Here is a 15665-nt window from a genome sequence, read left to right as displayed (position 1 = left end):
CCTCCCATTACAGATGAGGACGCAGAGGCTAAGAGATGTTTAGTCACCAGTGTGAGGTCACACAGCTATGAGTACAGAGAGGCCCAGCTGACCCCAGGCCGGTTACTCCGGTTCTGTAACCCCCAGCGCATCCTCAGTGCCTGGGTGACCAAGTGTCTGGCCAGCAGGACAGTGAGCTCCTGGTCTGTCAGTCCTATTTTGGGCCACCACTGATGTCACGGTGGGAAGTGGACGGTTTTATAAGCCCTGCCCAAGGAAAGCAGGTGACCTTTGAGCCCCAGAAGTTGTGCACCCCCTCCTTAGTGGGGAGATCCGTGGGTCCAAAGGGCAACTTTAGCTGGATTTACTGGGTGAAAGGCAACTCAGAGAGCTGAGCCCACCAGTGATGGCAGGACAGGAATGGACCTGGCGTTGAAGCTGGGCTGGCAGAACCCTGCATCCGAAACACCAGAACCCCCCGTCAGCACCAATGCCTGCAGGGCTGTAGCCCTCCTTTGGTAGTGTGTCATGCAGGGTGTGTACCCTTCTGTTTGGGGTCTCCGGGAGCCCATCCGTCCTCACTGTACCGAGGGGACACTGAGGCTCCGCTGTGGCCATTCCTGCCCCCATGCGGCAAGCCGGCCCCCTGACTCCACATCCAGGGGCTCTCCACAGCAGGGTGAGGCTAAGCTCTGCCCGCCTCCTCCCTGCCAGCTATACGAGGCCTGGCCTGGGGCAGCCCATGCCCTTCTGAGCCAGCCTCTTGGCCCCCCAGTGACCTCAGGTGAATGCGCAGGTATATTGGCTTTCCGAGTGGTTGGGTCAGGGGACAAGATTGCAGTACACCCAGGGGCAGCGAGGTCCTGCCCACCCACCCCTGTCTCGAGGAGCAGTGCCTTATTCCCCCAGCATGCCGGGGCAGCTGGAGGTGGTCTCAGCTTGCCTGCCCTGGGACGAGCTTTGCCCTTCCCCTCCCTGAGCCTCCCACCTGGACCACCAGCTTCGGGGTTTGTTCTCACCCTTGCAGCATTCAGATCAGATCCCCAGGTGACCTGTGTGTGACCAAGGGCTCCCTGCCTGCTTCTTGTCACCGTGTGGCCTGGGGCTTGGATGAAGGCCGGCTTGGGCCGTTTCTCCTCTTGCCAGTTCCTTCTTTGCTGGAACCTCCTTCCTGCCTGGATTTGGCTTGAAATGGGGTCAGTTTGCTAGGAGGCAGGAGGCTGAGCCCTGGACTCAGGGCTCCGGTCTCAGCCTTTGGTCCCCTGCTCGCTCCCTCCCTCCCCCCCCCACCCCCTTCCCCACAGGCCACCTGCTCTGCCCATGTACATGGGCTGGATAGTCATCAGTCACCAGGGTCCATCTGTCCCCAGGGCTCCATGCCCTCCATGACCCTTTGCGCCTGGGCGCTCTGTGTGGTTGGAAGGGCTTCTCCTCTGCCGTGCATGGAACCAGCCTGAGTTTGCTCCCACGTCACAGCCAGCTCTGTGGTCCCAGTACCCTATACGCTACCAAAATCTGAACTTAAAATAGAGAGCGGGCATTTGCTTTACGAACAAATGACACCACGTTCGCTTCAAATGACCTTCACGTGTGACATTCCTAAATTGAATTCAGACCCCACTTTTAAAAATTTGTGGCGAGGCCCCAGACTTCGCTAGCTCTGAAAAGGAGGCAGGTGCTGGGTGCTCGGGTGAGCCAGGTCCCAGGTGGCAGTTACGTAGTGGAGGTGAGTGTCACGTCTCCATGGCGAGCTGGTGCTGGGGACTCAGGGGGGCATGCCCTCAGCTTGGCTGTGTGGAAGCCTCAGCTCCCCGGTCCTTTCCATCAAGGTCATGCTGTCAGCATGTGGGTGGTTTTTATTGAGCATCTAGTAACTGTTGGGGACTTTTATAGCCGCTGCCTTTCTTGGTCCCCAAAGCAGCCTTCCAAGGTGGGTTTTTAATTTCTTTTTTAAATGAAACAGGCTCAGAGTGCTAGACAAGCGACCTAAAGTCACACAGCCACAACTTTTAGTTCCTGAGTTAGTTTCCTTTGGCTGCTGTCACACATTACCATGACCTTGGGGGCTTAACGAACACAATTTATTATCTTACAGTTCCAGAGGTCAGAAGAGCGAAAATCAGTGTCAGCAGGGCTTTGCTCTTTCTGGAGGCTGGAGGGGAGAATGGCTCTCCTGCCTTTTCCAGCTAGCGGCTGTCTGCCTTCCTTAGCTACTGGCCCTTCCCCCTCTTCAGAGCCAGCACCAACACATTTCTCTGACTGTTCTTCCCTGGTCACAGCTCCCTCTGACCACAGCCGGGAAAGGCTCTCCGTTTTTAAACATTCAGGCAAGTGGGTTGGGCTCACCCAGATAGTCCCGGCCAACTTCCCACCTGAGCTCCGTAACCTTAATCACATCATGAAGTCTCTTGTCATGTGGGGTCCCATTGTCCCAGATTCTGGGGGTTAAGGTGTGGGCATCTTTGGTGGGGGCGGGGGTGAGCGGGGACAGAAATCTGCTGAGTACATTTCACAAGCGCAGGCTGAGGACAAGTCCCCTGTGATGTCATATGGGGAAACAGCCAGAGGATGTGTGGAGACTGCTGCCGGGCTTTTCTCCTGAGAGACCCTGTCGCTTCCTAACAGAAGTCTCTGCGGCTGTCACTGGCAGGCGCGAGGCTTCTGCTTTCACGTTCCCAGCATCAGTTCTGCCACGTGCCCTGTGCATGCGGAGTTGATCCTTTGCCCCAGTGGGAAGAAGGTGCCTTCCTCAGGACCTCATGGGGAACGGCACCTGTCAGCTGGCTTTGTTGCTGATGCCTTGGTCAGTCGTCACCCTGCGGTGAGCTGTATGTGAAATGGGAAGTGCAGTTTGCTGTCCCCACGCTGAGTCCGTCATTTCTGACTGGGCAGGGCCTTGCTGCCCTGCCTAATTGCAGGGACGCAGTCTTGCAGGGGCTCTGAGTCGCGTCCCTGTCCTCCTCCACCTGCCACACCTCCCTGCCTCTGCACACGGCTGGACTGTCCCCTGGTGTCCTGTTGCGTGCCTCCCCGTGGTTCTTGCCTCTGCTGGACAGTTGGCCCCATCCTGGCCTAACCAGCCCCTCACGCAGGGGCTGCCTGGCACTCAGGAGAGATTTGGTTGACATCTGATGATGAACAAAAACTCCCCTTTCTCCTGAAACCAGCAGAGGTCTCCCCTTTTTGCTGCTAAGGGGCTTGACACATACATTTTGGGGCTCAGTAAATGTTTGCCCCCCTCCCTCCACCCCTCAGACTTCAGTCTAGCCCGTCCCAGCCTCGTCACAATCCCTGAAGTTCAGTTGTGTTTGCAGGAGGCTGGCCCCACCAATGAATAGTCAGGTCCAGGAGGGCATGGGGTCCCTTGGGGATGGAGCCCAAGGGGCAGACGACTTGAACAGTCCCTGCTCAGCATGGATCAGGGCTTCCAGGCCCTGTGTGTACGGTAGACTCACAGGGAGGGCATCTAAAGTGTATGTGGATGTCCAGGCCCCTAGAGTCCAATTCAGAAGAGATCAGATGTTATAAGGTCCCCAGGGAGCCAGTGTGTGTCGGTGCTGCGGTGCTGACAGCCACAGGCCCAGGGTGACTCAGCCACTGTGTGTCTGTGTGTGTGTCCTTGCCGGGCAGGGTCTGTGGAATCTGCTCTCGGCCATTATCTGCAGTTCCCGTTGGAGTACAGTCAGGCTTGGTGGGGGAGGGTACATGAACAGGGCTGTCGCTCTCACCGTCACCTGCCCACACAGGTTAATTTCTGTGAGAACTGAAGGCACAGGAGAAGTTCGGTTTTTCCCCCTTCTCTCTGGTTTGAAACAGTGACACGGCCTTGGTTTGGCTTGTCAGGCTTCCCCAGCCGTAGCGAGGAGTTTGAGTTTTTGGTTAGAGAACACCGGAGGCTACCAGGCAGACCCGCCCGGGGCTCGTTCTAAATGAGCCGATGGGGACCCGGCTTCCTGTCTTGTTGCTCCCTCGAGAGTTCAGTGCAGTTCTGGAAGCCTCGTGTCTTTCCCTGGAATTAAGCGCCTGGCACCCCTGCGGCCCAGAGTGGCCAAGGCGCTGATCCGTGGGAATCCCCAGAGCGGCTCATGCAGCACACAGAGGGGCAGATGGCAGCCAGGGGACAGCCATGAACCTTATCGGTGGAGGCTGCGCGGCCCGCGTGGAGAGAGCCCAGTTTTCATTAATGCAATCGTTTGTTTTTCTCGGTGCCCATTAATTTTTTTCCCTCTGTGGACTCTGGATGGAGAGGGTGGGGCTCCAGTCACGGCTGTTCCATTTCATTGTTCAGTGGCATTCGAGGTTTCCATGATCCCACGTCTCCGGGCGTGGAGGTGGGAACATGGGAGGGCGGGATGCCGGCCGTTTGGACATCTGTGAGCCAGACAGTGTTTTCACTGTGTGACTGCGGCCTTGCGACTTAACCTGTCTGAGACGCAGGCTCCTCTCCAAGAAGCAGGCACAGTGGTAGCAGGACCTACCTTATCAGCTGGAGGTGAGGATGGTCTGTGGTGACGGGAGGGTCAGGGTTTTCCTCAAGTGCCTGCTGGCACACGAAGGTGCTCAGGAAAGTTTGTGTGTGCGAATGGGAAGGAAGGTGCCCTTCTCAGTGCCCTGTGTGGAGGTGAACACTCTGTCCCAGGCCCAGGGCTCCGGAAGTCAGCTCTGACTTGCCCGTACCACCCTGCAGACCCCTGTGGGCAGCCCAGGTGGGCAGGCCAGGCTGGAGGAGGGAACGGCTGGGGCCAAAGTGCCCGGACCTGCCAACCCGCCCAGCTCAGGGCTGCCACCCCTGACGGGCGTCCTCACAGGAACCCGATGCTCCCCTGATAAGCCTCCCTCCGCCCTTCTGCCTTCATCCATAAATAATACCTGTCTCACATTCAGCCTGCACCTCCTGGAGCTGCGATGGGTGCCAGGAGGCAGATGCTAATGGCTCAGGTGTACCCGAACCTGCCTGTCACGGTCCCACCTCCGTGCCTTTGCTCACGCTGTGCCCACATCTTGTACTTGCCTTACATCCCCACCCCGTTGTCTGCCTGTCAGAGTCCTGCTTGCTCTTCAGTGCTCAGTTCAGATGCCGCCTCCTTCAGGAAGGAGTCCCTGATTTCTCCCCATCAGTACTTGCTGTACCTCTTTACTCTTTGCCCTTCAGCAAAAGTGTTTATTCCTATAGCTCTTTCATTAGGCTGAGAGACCCTCAAAGTAGGGGGCCAGGTCCTTGGACAAGCATGTGTGACACTGGTTCTGCTGGTGCCCGGCTCTGTGACCTTGGGCAGACCTGTTCACTCTCAACATCCTTTTTCTCTGGCCACCTGGCAGGGTCCCCGGGAGGCTTGGAGGGTGGCAGCGTGAGTGCATTTGCACTGAGGTTGGCAAGCAACTTCCCGTGCCCTCCTCATACCTACATTGGGAACCTTCAGTGATCCAGGGGCTCCATCCAGCAGATGATGCCTAAACAGAGGCCATTCAGCCTCTCCTTGCTTCCCCCTAGTGATGGGGAACTCACACCCCACTGGTAGCCTGGATTGTCGTGAAATTGGCAACTCTCCTTTCCAGTGCTGGGCTCTGCTCTGTGAGAATTCAATGCTTTAGAACTGCCCGGGGTCCCGGGAATAGGTGGGCCTTGGGATGGAACATCCTCCACGTCCTTTGAGAAGACAGGGCCATTTGCAGACTCCGCTGGACCCGTGTCCTGGGCCTCACTGAGGGAGGCCTGGACATGCTCGTGGGTCAGAGGTGAGGGCAGCAGAACGCTCAGCTCCCAGGCCTGCCGAGCCTGGCCTGTGGGCAGGGTGGGTGGGCAGCAGCTGCCAGGGGACTGAGTACCAGCCAAGGACCAGTCACTTTCCAGCAGGACTGGGTACTGCAGGAAGCGTGGCCTTTGCTGCCATCTCGGGCTCAGGGCTGCACTGAGCCAGACGGAAGGAAGGCAGCCGGGAGGAGGAGGCCGCGGTACCACGGCCTGGTCCACACCATCTTCACCTCCCTCAGCCTCAGTTTCTTCATCTGTGAACCGGGGGCCGATGGCCTGCTCCCAGTGAGGAAAGACGAGGACCAGTGTGTGTAAGGAACCACTGTTGGTGCTCATCACGTGTGCGTGGGTATCAATGGTTCTTTGTTTTTTAAATTTTTAAAAATTTATTCGAGTCACATTGATTAATGAAATTATGGAGATTTGAAGTGTACAATTCTATAATACATCATCTGCCCATTGCGTTGTTTACCACCCAAAGTCAAATATGCTTCCATCACCATATAGTTGACCTCCTTTACCCTTCTCAACCCCTTCCCCCCTTTCCCTCTGGTAACCACCATGCTGTTATCTGAGTCAGTTTGTTTGTTTGTTAGTTATCAATGGTTCTTGCTGGAATGACCTGCTCTTGCTCTATGACGGAGTCTGTTCCGGCTGCTACAACAGAATGCCACAACCTGGGGGCCTCATAAACAATAGACATTTATTTCTCGTAGTGCTGGAGGCTGAGAGTCTCAAATCAGCACGCTGGCAGATTCAGTGCCTGGTGAGGGCCCGCCTCATAGACGGTGTCTCCCCACTGTGTCCGCAGTTGGTGGGAGGGATGAAAGCTCCCTGGGGTCTCTTTTTATCAGAGCACTAATCTCCTGTGGACTCCACACTCGTGACCTAATCACTTCCCAAAGGCCCCACCTAACACCATCACAGTGGGCATGAGGTTTCAGCACTCGGATTTCGGGGGGAAACAACCATTCCGGCCATAGTGGTGTCCCTGGTGCCTGGAGCTGGTCAGAGCTCCCTGTGGTTGGTCCTCGGTCCTGGTCCTCAGCGCATGGCTGCACCTCCTTTCTGTGCCTACGGGGATGGCAGTGCCTCCCCATGGTGGGGGAGGGGTCTGAGGTGACCTGTGGGAGGAGCAGCTTGCTCTGTCAGGCACAACGGCGCCACCACCAGGAGGCACTGGTGCAGAGTGGGGCATCTCCCTGCCCTGCCCTGCTCCATTTTGATTTCCACGCCCCTCACATGACCTGCAGGTGTGTGCAGGCACTTCCTGCCCCTTGGGGATGCATCCTGGACGGGAGAAAGGAGAGAAGCCGAGAAAGCAGATGCTCTCTGAGCTGTTTTCATTCCTGGGACAGAGAGGGCGTGGACCCCTGGAATGATGAGGGTGCGTCTGTTTAATGAGGCCCTTCCACCCCCACGGAGCCATTGGCCCTGATGCCACAGCCGGCCCCTCTTAATGAAGTGGAAAGAGAAGGGGATTTAATCAGCTGAGCAGCCCTGTGGAGGAGTCAGCCATCTCCCGGCAGAGCCCCCACGGAGGAGGCCTAAGGCATGGTATGGCTGCGTCCTGCTAATGACCTGCCACAAAGCCCGCCTGTCCCCAAGGCCTTTCAGGGACCCTGCTCAGTGGGAGGGGGCTGGAAGGGAGGCAGGGCTGGCAGGGACCCTGGACAGGGCAATAGCTAGAGAGTCAGGTCCGTGTGTAACTATGTGTCACTGTGACCCCCCCCACACACACACACGCCCTGTCAGTCTATACTTCTTCCTATGCAGAGAGGGAAAATCGTACTTTCTCCTGGGCAGTGGCAGACTCTGTTGGCACAATGCCCAGATCCCCGAGGCACTTACTGCTTCCGGGCCCACCACTCACTTCACCTGCCAACACCTGCAGCTCCACCTGGGAGCTTTTTCTGTCAACTCTCCAGGTGGGCAGGGCTTCAGTATCAGTAGCACCTCCCATCCAAAGCACCCCCACCAGTGAGCCCTTGGGCAGGCGAGTAACCCTGAGACCCCAGAGCTCCCCAGTGGATTGACACCCCTCCCATTCTTCCCCACCCTGCCTCATTTCCCCACCCCCCAGCTGGGCTGGGGGAGGGTCCCTCCCACTAACTTGCTGGTGCTTGAGTCCTGTCTCACCCAAACTAGGATGTAAACTCGGAGCAAGGTCTGCCCTAGACAGCGTATGAGAGCTGGTGACTGGGGTCTGAGGGCCTCCTGTGACTGTCACAGGCTGACGCGCCTTCCTCTCATTGCAGCTGAAAGCTGACTCCTTCAGGAAACTGGTCCAACCCACCCAGCAGGATGAATTCCTGCTAGGTCCTCAGATTTTTTCCAAAGACCTACTATGTGCTGAGTAGTGAGCTAGGTGTGAGCTGAGTAGTGAGACTACAGTGGTGATCAGACGTGACCTCTGGCTCCCAAATTTTTACAGTTTGGACTGAAGGTGAGGCTGGGGCAACACTGCCTAGCCAGGGAGGAAGCCAGGCCAGGAGGGGAGATGGGACCGGCCTGGCCTCACAGCTCCCGAGAAGGCAGGGTAGTCTGATGGTTAGCGCCAGTGCCGAGCACAGGCCTCCTGGGAAGGAGCCAAACAGTGTCCGTGGGGAGGGGCTCACAGACTGCAGGCTGGTGACCACCCCCCACACCATGGGGTACACAGAGCATCTGTGAGGAGGGACAAAGCAAGGGCTGATATTCTGGGTCCCGGAAGTAAGAATGTTGCAGGGAGCCCCCCCACCCCTTCCTCCAGATGGAAGCTGAATCGTGAGTCACCCAGAATTGGTCTAGCGGGCCCAGGAGGGGCCAGAGGAAGGGGGAGGGGACGCCTTGGCCAGTCCAGCCTGGAATCCCTTTCCTGGTCAGCTCCCTCGTTTTCCTCACAAGCAGTGAAGCCGGGAAATGACGCTTCCCTCCCCCTCCGCTCCTCCCCTCATTACTGCGAACCTTGGGATTAATTTAATTACACACTCATCTCCAAGAGGCTGGGGCTCAGAGGCGCCCGGTGGCATCACGCGTTGCCTGAGGCTGCTGGGAAGGATCGTCCTCCCTGGGAGCCAGGCCTTTCCCCAGCGTCTCCTGCCCTCCTGCCCCCCCACCTCAGGGTCCACCTCTCATTCTTTCCTGCTCTGTCCCACGGGTGACCAGATGTCCTGCTCCCTGGGTCCTGGCAGGGTGCAGGGGCTGGTTTGGGCAGCTGAGTGTGTGGCCAGGGTCCGGCATGGCAGAGGAGGCTTCTCCAGGACTTGCGGGAGGCGCCTCGAATGCTGATAAACTGCAGGAATGGGAGGGCTGGGGGGTGGGGGCTGGAGCTTTGGAAAGGCCCCCAGACCGGAGCTGGGAGAAGGGGCCAGAGGGTGGCTGGTTGAGCCCACTATCTGGGCTGCCCTCCCAGCCACCCTTCTGTCTCCCTTGAATTAAAAGCTTCAGTGATGTCAGTGGGTGGGTCTGCAATGTGAAGGTGCAATAATTTATTCTCCTTTTTTATACAAGAAAGATTTCTCCCTATTCTCAAAGTAGATTATGTGAAAATTAACAGGAAATGGTGTGAATTAAATTTTAAAAATCACCCTTTCCTCCACGTGAGCCATGCTGCTGTCAGTATTTCCAGGTGCCCTCTGCTGACGTTATTTCAATGCATCAGTTTTTAAAATGTAGCAGCAATTACACATGTAATTTTGTGTCCAGTTCTTTCCACTGGCATTTAAGTGTTTTCCCACATTGTTTAGCAGAGAGACTCTTCCTAAACATCATTTGAATGATGGCAGAGTGTCTCTCTTGTCGGACACATCGTTATTTCCAGTTTTGGCCACTGTGACACCGTCTGCATGCTCCATTAGTAGAATTAATTCTTTTGGATGGATTCCGTTGGAATTATTGGACAAATTAAAATATTTTAAGACTCTCATATTGTTCTTTTGAAACTCAAAAGAAAACCACACCCACAGTGGTCTATAAAATGTGCTTTGTTTTCTGTAGCCTCTTGGGTTTTGGGGTAAACCCAAATAGACAGGTGGAGCAGGGCCCAATCCTTGGTCTGGGGCCATGGACATGGCCTGTGGTCTGTGCCCACGTGTGGCCCACTTGGGAGGACAGCTGGCCTGTGGGCTGTGGCCTGTGGGCCCTGAGGTCTGGCACTGGCGGTGGGCGGATGGGTATTTTTGGGTCATTTGTGGAATGTGTGATGGCCTGGGTCCTTTCCCGGTACTGCATCTGTCACCACTCTTCTCCTCACGGCTATACTGGGAGCTGGGTGTTGAACCTGCTGTGGCTGAGGGAAAGGCTGCCTCAGACAGGAGCAGTGGCGTGTCCGGCCTGCTCGCTGCGCATTGAGGGTGCTGAGCTGGTCAGCCGGTCTGCTGACTCCATCGCAGTCTGTGGCTCCAACTGCAGTCTAACCAAGAAGGGAAATGCTGGGAGCCCCTGACTCCTCCCATAGAAATGGCAGAGAGGCAACACCCTCCGCATAGCCAGGAGACTGGGTCGGCATTGTGTCTACCTTCTGAAAGGCTGAGTGTGTGAGTTAGTGACCGGACGTGGGCTGTTGTCACACACAGTGGCTGGTCCCTCTCCTGAGTGCGGCTGTGCCTGGCAGCCCTATCCCGTGGTGGGAGCTGCGGTGAGCAGGGCGGCTGGCTTGCGGCCACCCCCAAGGATTGGGCAGTAATGAGAGAGGCTTGACCAAGTACTGTTGCTCCTTTCTGGGAGCTTCTGCCAGCTTCCCTCAATGGTGCGGTGCTGTCAGCTTTGCCGGGGCGGCCAGACACTTGGTGTCCTGAGTGCTGACTGTCAGGGGTGGGCCTGGCTGGTGGGGATAGGAGCAGGAAGGCTGGGCCTGGGCCCTCCTGCTCACCCACCAGCAAGTGGGAACCCTGCGTTCCTCATGGCCTTCTCATCTGAAAAATGGGGACATTGCCTACTGCAGAGGCTGCCATATGTCACATGGGGTGGGGAGTGGGTCCACCCCTCCCCCACCAACCCCACCTAGAGGGAGACCACACTGGGGCCTCCTTGCCTTAACTTGTACAGATGAGAGAGCTGGGACTGTCTTCAGTTTATCTTGTCTGCTGGTTCCCAGCTGGCATTCCAGGGAACCCCCCCTGCTAACAGCATGCAGGGGACAGACAGGTTGGGGAGCCCCGGGCATACCCCCTTTCCTTCCCTGTGCTCAGGGGGGCCCAGCAAACCCTGGACACCGAGGCCTTTTCCATCAGGCCTGTTTGCATGGATGCGATGTGGGAAGGGATGGAGAACTGCTTGTCAGTTTTGGGTGACTAGTGAGTAAACTGAGGCTGGAGGCAGTATGGACTATAGTGACCGCAGGCCAAAGCAGGGTGTGAGCAAGGCCTTCCTACAGCTGTGGCCACCCAGGTCTGGGCACATGGCATCTGCCCACACGGCGAGTGTGCACAGGGTCCCGGGGTGGGGGGGCTTTGCAGTCACTGTCTAGGGTCCAGCCCCACCTCTGCCACTGCTGTGCATTGTGCTGTAAACAAGCCGCTGGAACCCTGATTCCTCAGCTGTCAAAGGGGGCTGGCTCTCCTGAGCTGGGGTGAGGTGAGGCTAGTGTGGGGAGCACCCAGCCCCCGGAAGGGCTCCCCGGCCGAGCTGGCCTGTGGTCAGTGTCATCCCTGGGGCTGAAGGTGGGGTAGGCTGCAGAGGGCCACTGTTCTCCCTTTCCAGAAGGCTCTGCATTCCTGAGAGGTGACTGGTGTGGACTGGAATCGGGGTGTCATTCCCCAGAAGTGAGTGGTTGGGGCCAGCTGCCACCCATTCCTGCCCAGGGCTGGGCCTGATGCTTAAAAATGCAAATGCTTGTGGGCCTGGTCTGGGGCTGGCTGGGCAGAGCTCCTGAGGGTCCTTCCATGTGCTTAGGGAACAAAGTGAGGCAGGTCAAGGGGCAAACGGGGCACCCATGCAGGAAAGCTGCCTCTTACAACTGGGGGCGGCCTCTGGACAGCCTAGCTGAAGGGCAGGAATTCCTGGGTCCGGGGCCAACCCCTGGTGCAGGAAGGTCATGCCCGGCATTCTGGGGGGAGAACTGCTGCCGCCCCAGTCCTACAGGGCACCAGTGGGGCAGGGGCATGACATCCATGCCATCCGGGAAGATGCCAAGGGCATTGGGTGGTGCCGGCCGTGCGCTGGGGGTGGGCAGGTGGTGGTCCAGCTCCTGGCGGTTCTCATTGGTAAGAGTTGGTCGGAAGGTGGAGGCTTATCTGCCGTATGTGCCTCCTCCGCTGACTGTTTGTAGAAGTTCCTGCACATCAGACACGGTGCAGGCAGAGGACGTCAGGGGCTGAGTTAGCGTGCTTAGGAGCCTCAGTTTCTCCTGCTGGACCCTGGACCCTGGGGTGCTCTGGCCCTGGTTGCAAGGGCCCCATCAGGGGAGTATTTTAGAGGACCCGAAGCATTGCGGAGGCTGAAGGAATTGGTCCAGGACAAGCTGGCGAGGGAACCCCTCATCTCCTTTCTGCAGAGGGGGTGTGGGAGGGCAACTCTCCCACTGGAGACCAAGTCTGATGGTTAATGTGTCCCCCGTCTTGTGTCATTACAGATCCCTCATCCACTTACATCAGACAACTGGAGACCAAGGTGAAGCTGCTGGAGGGGGACAAACTCCCCGCACAGGTAGGCCGTCTGGGGGCGGACTTGGAGGACCGTGCCTGTTGCACGCAAGGGCCAATATGAGCCCTCCACCCACCTCTGGGTGCCCACCCCTGGCTTCTGTGCCCACCCTGGCCCAGCTTACCTGGGCTCCCTTCCCCCTTCATACTCGTAACCCCACCCCCACCCCCACCCCCCCGCCACTCCCATCCCAAGCCATCTCCTGGAACACAGGCACCTAACCCCTGCTCACTGCTTCTGGGGTACCCTGCATCACGTCTTTTCACTCTCTGTCCCCCAGTGGTCTGCGAGCTCCTTGGGGGCCACAATGAACCGGTACCAGAGATGGTACGGACACACAATTGCTGAAGTAATAGGCCGCTTTGTTTGCCCTTCTAGCAGCTGGGTGAATCAAAGCTCAGAGGTGGGCTGGCACGCGTCCCTCTGAGGGAGACCCACACGGAGACCTCCCTGCCCCTGCCACACCCAGGCCTCTCTGGGCTGGGGTCCATCTTCCTCCCTCCTGGGCCTGACGTGCCCACAGACAGATGAGGCCGTGTCTCATCCTCAGCACGTCCCCAGCACAGGGACAGCGGGTTAGAGACCAGGCGATGAGGGCATGCAGAGGGCATGCAGCAGGGAGGTAGTGCAGGGTGAGAGGCAGGGCACTGCAGTGTGGCTGGAGCGTGGTGGGGGCATGACTGTTGGCACAAGGGGCCTTTCCTGCTGTGGGTGGGGCAGTGATGGGAGGCTGGGGTCAGGGGTCTGTTGGCGTGGCCGCCCTGTAGCCTGTCTCCCTCGTACCCATCCCTGGCTTCATCTCCCCTCCCCCTCCCTTGCCGCACCCCTGGTCCGTAAGCTGCTGGCCAGCTGGGATGCCCACAGCATTTCTCTGGGAACCAGCCCCAGGGAAGGCTCAGCTGCTTGGCCCCAGTTGCTGGGCAACCAGTGGGCTTGGCGCCACTGCCCTTCTCAGGGAGCCTGAGGCACCCTCTCTGCCCGCTGGGTGGCTGCTGGCCCCCCCTCCGGCCCCCTTGTCCCTGCTCGGGCCACGTGGACAGTTCCCACAGCTCTGCAGAGTACAGGGTACAGGTTTGGGCTGCCCCTCATTTCTCACTCCCATGGCTGCTCTGCCCCTCCCCACCATGCTCCGGTGCAGAGCCAGGCAGGCATTGCATTATAGGGCTGGTTTTATAACTTTGTGACGGGGTGTAAGGTCCGTCATGGTGGAATGGCTTGGCCACAAGTCTGGCTGGCTCCTCGGGGCTGGAAGAGCCGGGAGGAGCTGGGGTCTCACCTGGCTGTGGGGGCTGGGGCTCCTTAGACCCAGCGTTCCACGTGGGCCCGACCTGGGCTGGTCATGGTTGCTAAAGAGGGGTGTGGGCTGGGCTGGGCTGGGCTGTGGGCGCTGTGGGTGGAAGTGACACAGGATATGGGGGTGGTGGGGCAGCAGTAGGGCTCAGGAACAGGTGCCCGGCCAGCGAATAGGGGAGCGAGCCGCCCCAGCCACTGTGCAGCGGCATGAGGCCAGGACCACGTCTGGTAGCTGAAGCCTCAGGCCGGTGGGGTCGGCAGCCGTGCGAGTCTCTCCGGTCTGCTCGTTCTCTGTCCCGTTGCTCCTGGGAGAAGCGGGATGAGAACCAAGGGCTGGTTTGGGTGCTGTCAGCGGTGATGTTCCGTTGCACACACATAGGTCGCAGAGTGGCAGCTCTTTCTTTTCCTGATATGCACTCCCTGCCTCCCAAGGGAGCCCCCCCCATCAATGTGTCCCTTTGCCCCACACCAACATATGCAGAGGTGGAGATGGACAGGGGCCCCTTTCTTGCTGTGGGTGGGCAGTGATGGGAGGCTGTGGCATAGGGGGACGGCAGCTGCCTGGGCACAGGTGGCTCTGCCCAGCCCCTCTACCTCCCCAGCCTGCTCCGACTGCTCCCAGGGATCAGACTTGGGCCTTGGCCTGAAGGCAGCAGCGCTAGGGTTCTGTCCCACCCCTGTGCCCACGCCTGGGCCAGGCACGCTGGGCACAGACATGGTCCGATGGGGGCAGGTGGACCCTTGCCCGGACCCAGGCTTGCTGGCTGCAGGCGGTTAGACTGGGACTTAGGGGCAAGGACACGGTTTTCTCTGTGCGTTGCCAGAACAGAAGTGCTGGGCATTCAGAGGCCAAACAGTATGGAAGCTTCCAGCGTCTTATTTCTGTAGTGCTTTTCCTTCTCCTTGAATGAGGCCTGGTGAAGCTGAGCTGCTCTGGAGGCAGCTGTAGGCGCTGGCGTGTGTCATGGGCGTAGCCACCCAGCTCTGCTTCCTCGTCTCTGCCTCAGCAGGGACTGTGCTGCTGGGCTGGGGCCTTGCCCAGGGTGTCTCAGGGGGCCGGCGTCCGCTACACCCAGCATCCCAGGAAGGCAGCTGCCATGCGCTGTGCTGCTCGGGCCTGTGCATTGCGAGCCCACTGTCCTCGTCTGGCACAAGCACTCAGGCACCAGTGGCATTGGCCAAGTGTCTCCAGGGTCACCCACGGAGCTCCTGCTGCCCTGCCACGCACTGTTGCAGGTGGGTGGGCGTTGCTGGCCTTGGAGGAGGGCACGGCTGTTCTGAGCCCTGCAGGAGGAGAGAGAGACAGAGACACAGTGAGAGAAGGGCCATCCCCTGTCCCTGGGCTTCCTGGTGACAGTTCTCACCTTGCTTGCCTTTGGATTCCTGGGGTGGCTCAGATGGCACCAGCCTTATAAGGATCCTCAAGCCACTTCCTGTTCCCCAGGGTCCGTTTACTCACGTGTAAAATGGACACTCACTCAGTACTGTAATTGATCACTTGCTGTATGCATGGCTCTGGGGATCCAGGGGTGACCAGGCAGAGCCTGCCATCAGGGAGCTTGCTGTCCAGTCTCACTCTTGTCCCTGCCTGAACACCTCCTTTCCTGGCCAGCAGGACTCACGTGTCCAAGGGGCTGCTGGAGGACAGCAGAGCGGGTGCAAGCCCCATGGTCAGGCCCCATGGTCACTCTCCATGGGGAGTACTGGCCTTTTTCTCGCGGAGTCCAGGGAAGAAGGAGTTTGTTTAGCCTTCTTCCTCTTGGACTCTCGCAAGTCATGGGCTCCCAGCTCAGGTGTGACCTCCTGCCAACAGCCTTCTCAACCACCCCCAAGTGGCTTTGTTCATGCTCTGTGCTCTCAGCCCCGTGGGCTGCCTGCTGTGCTGGTAGGGTAGTGGGATCCTCCATTAGGGAGCCTGGCCCTCACCCCTGCGGGACTGTCAGCTACTCAAGGACTGGGCTGCAGGGTCTGAGTGGTCAAACCTCCAATGCTCAGCATAGCTGGACTGGGTGGATGC

The 15665-nt window shown here is 58.5% G+C and overlaps 1 protein-coding gene across 6 annotated transcripts in view; it reads left to right on the top strand.

Moving 5' to 3' along the window:
- CCDC85C (coiled-coil domain containing 85C) overlaps nt 1–15665 on the top strand; it is a 77474-nt gene that overhangs the window by 44781 nt on the left and 17028 nt on the right. For all 6 annotated transcript variants that reach the window (XM_019751584.3, XM_088797478.1, XM_019751581.3 and 3 more), the window contains exon 2: nt 12285–12358. In XM_019751584.3, the coding sequence (XP_019607143.2) occupies nt 12285–12358 (74 nt within the window). The remainder of the gene's footprint in view (nt 1–12284; nt 12359–15665) is intronic.

This window comes from Rhinolophus sinicus, chromosome 3 (genome assembly GCF_057876585.1).
Source record: "Rhinolophus sinicus isolate RSI-liver-muscle chromosome 3, RSI-T2T, whole genome shotgun sequence".
Classification (NCBI taxonomy): Eukaryota; Metazoa; Chordata; class Mammalia; order Chiroptera; family Rhinolophidae; genus Rhinolophus; species Rhinolophus sinicus.
This window is presented reverse-complemented; position numbering and strand designations above follow the sequence as displayed.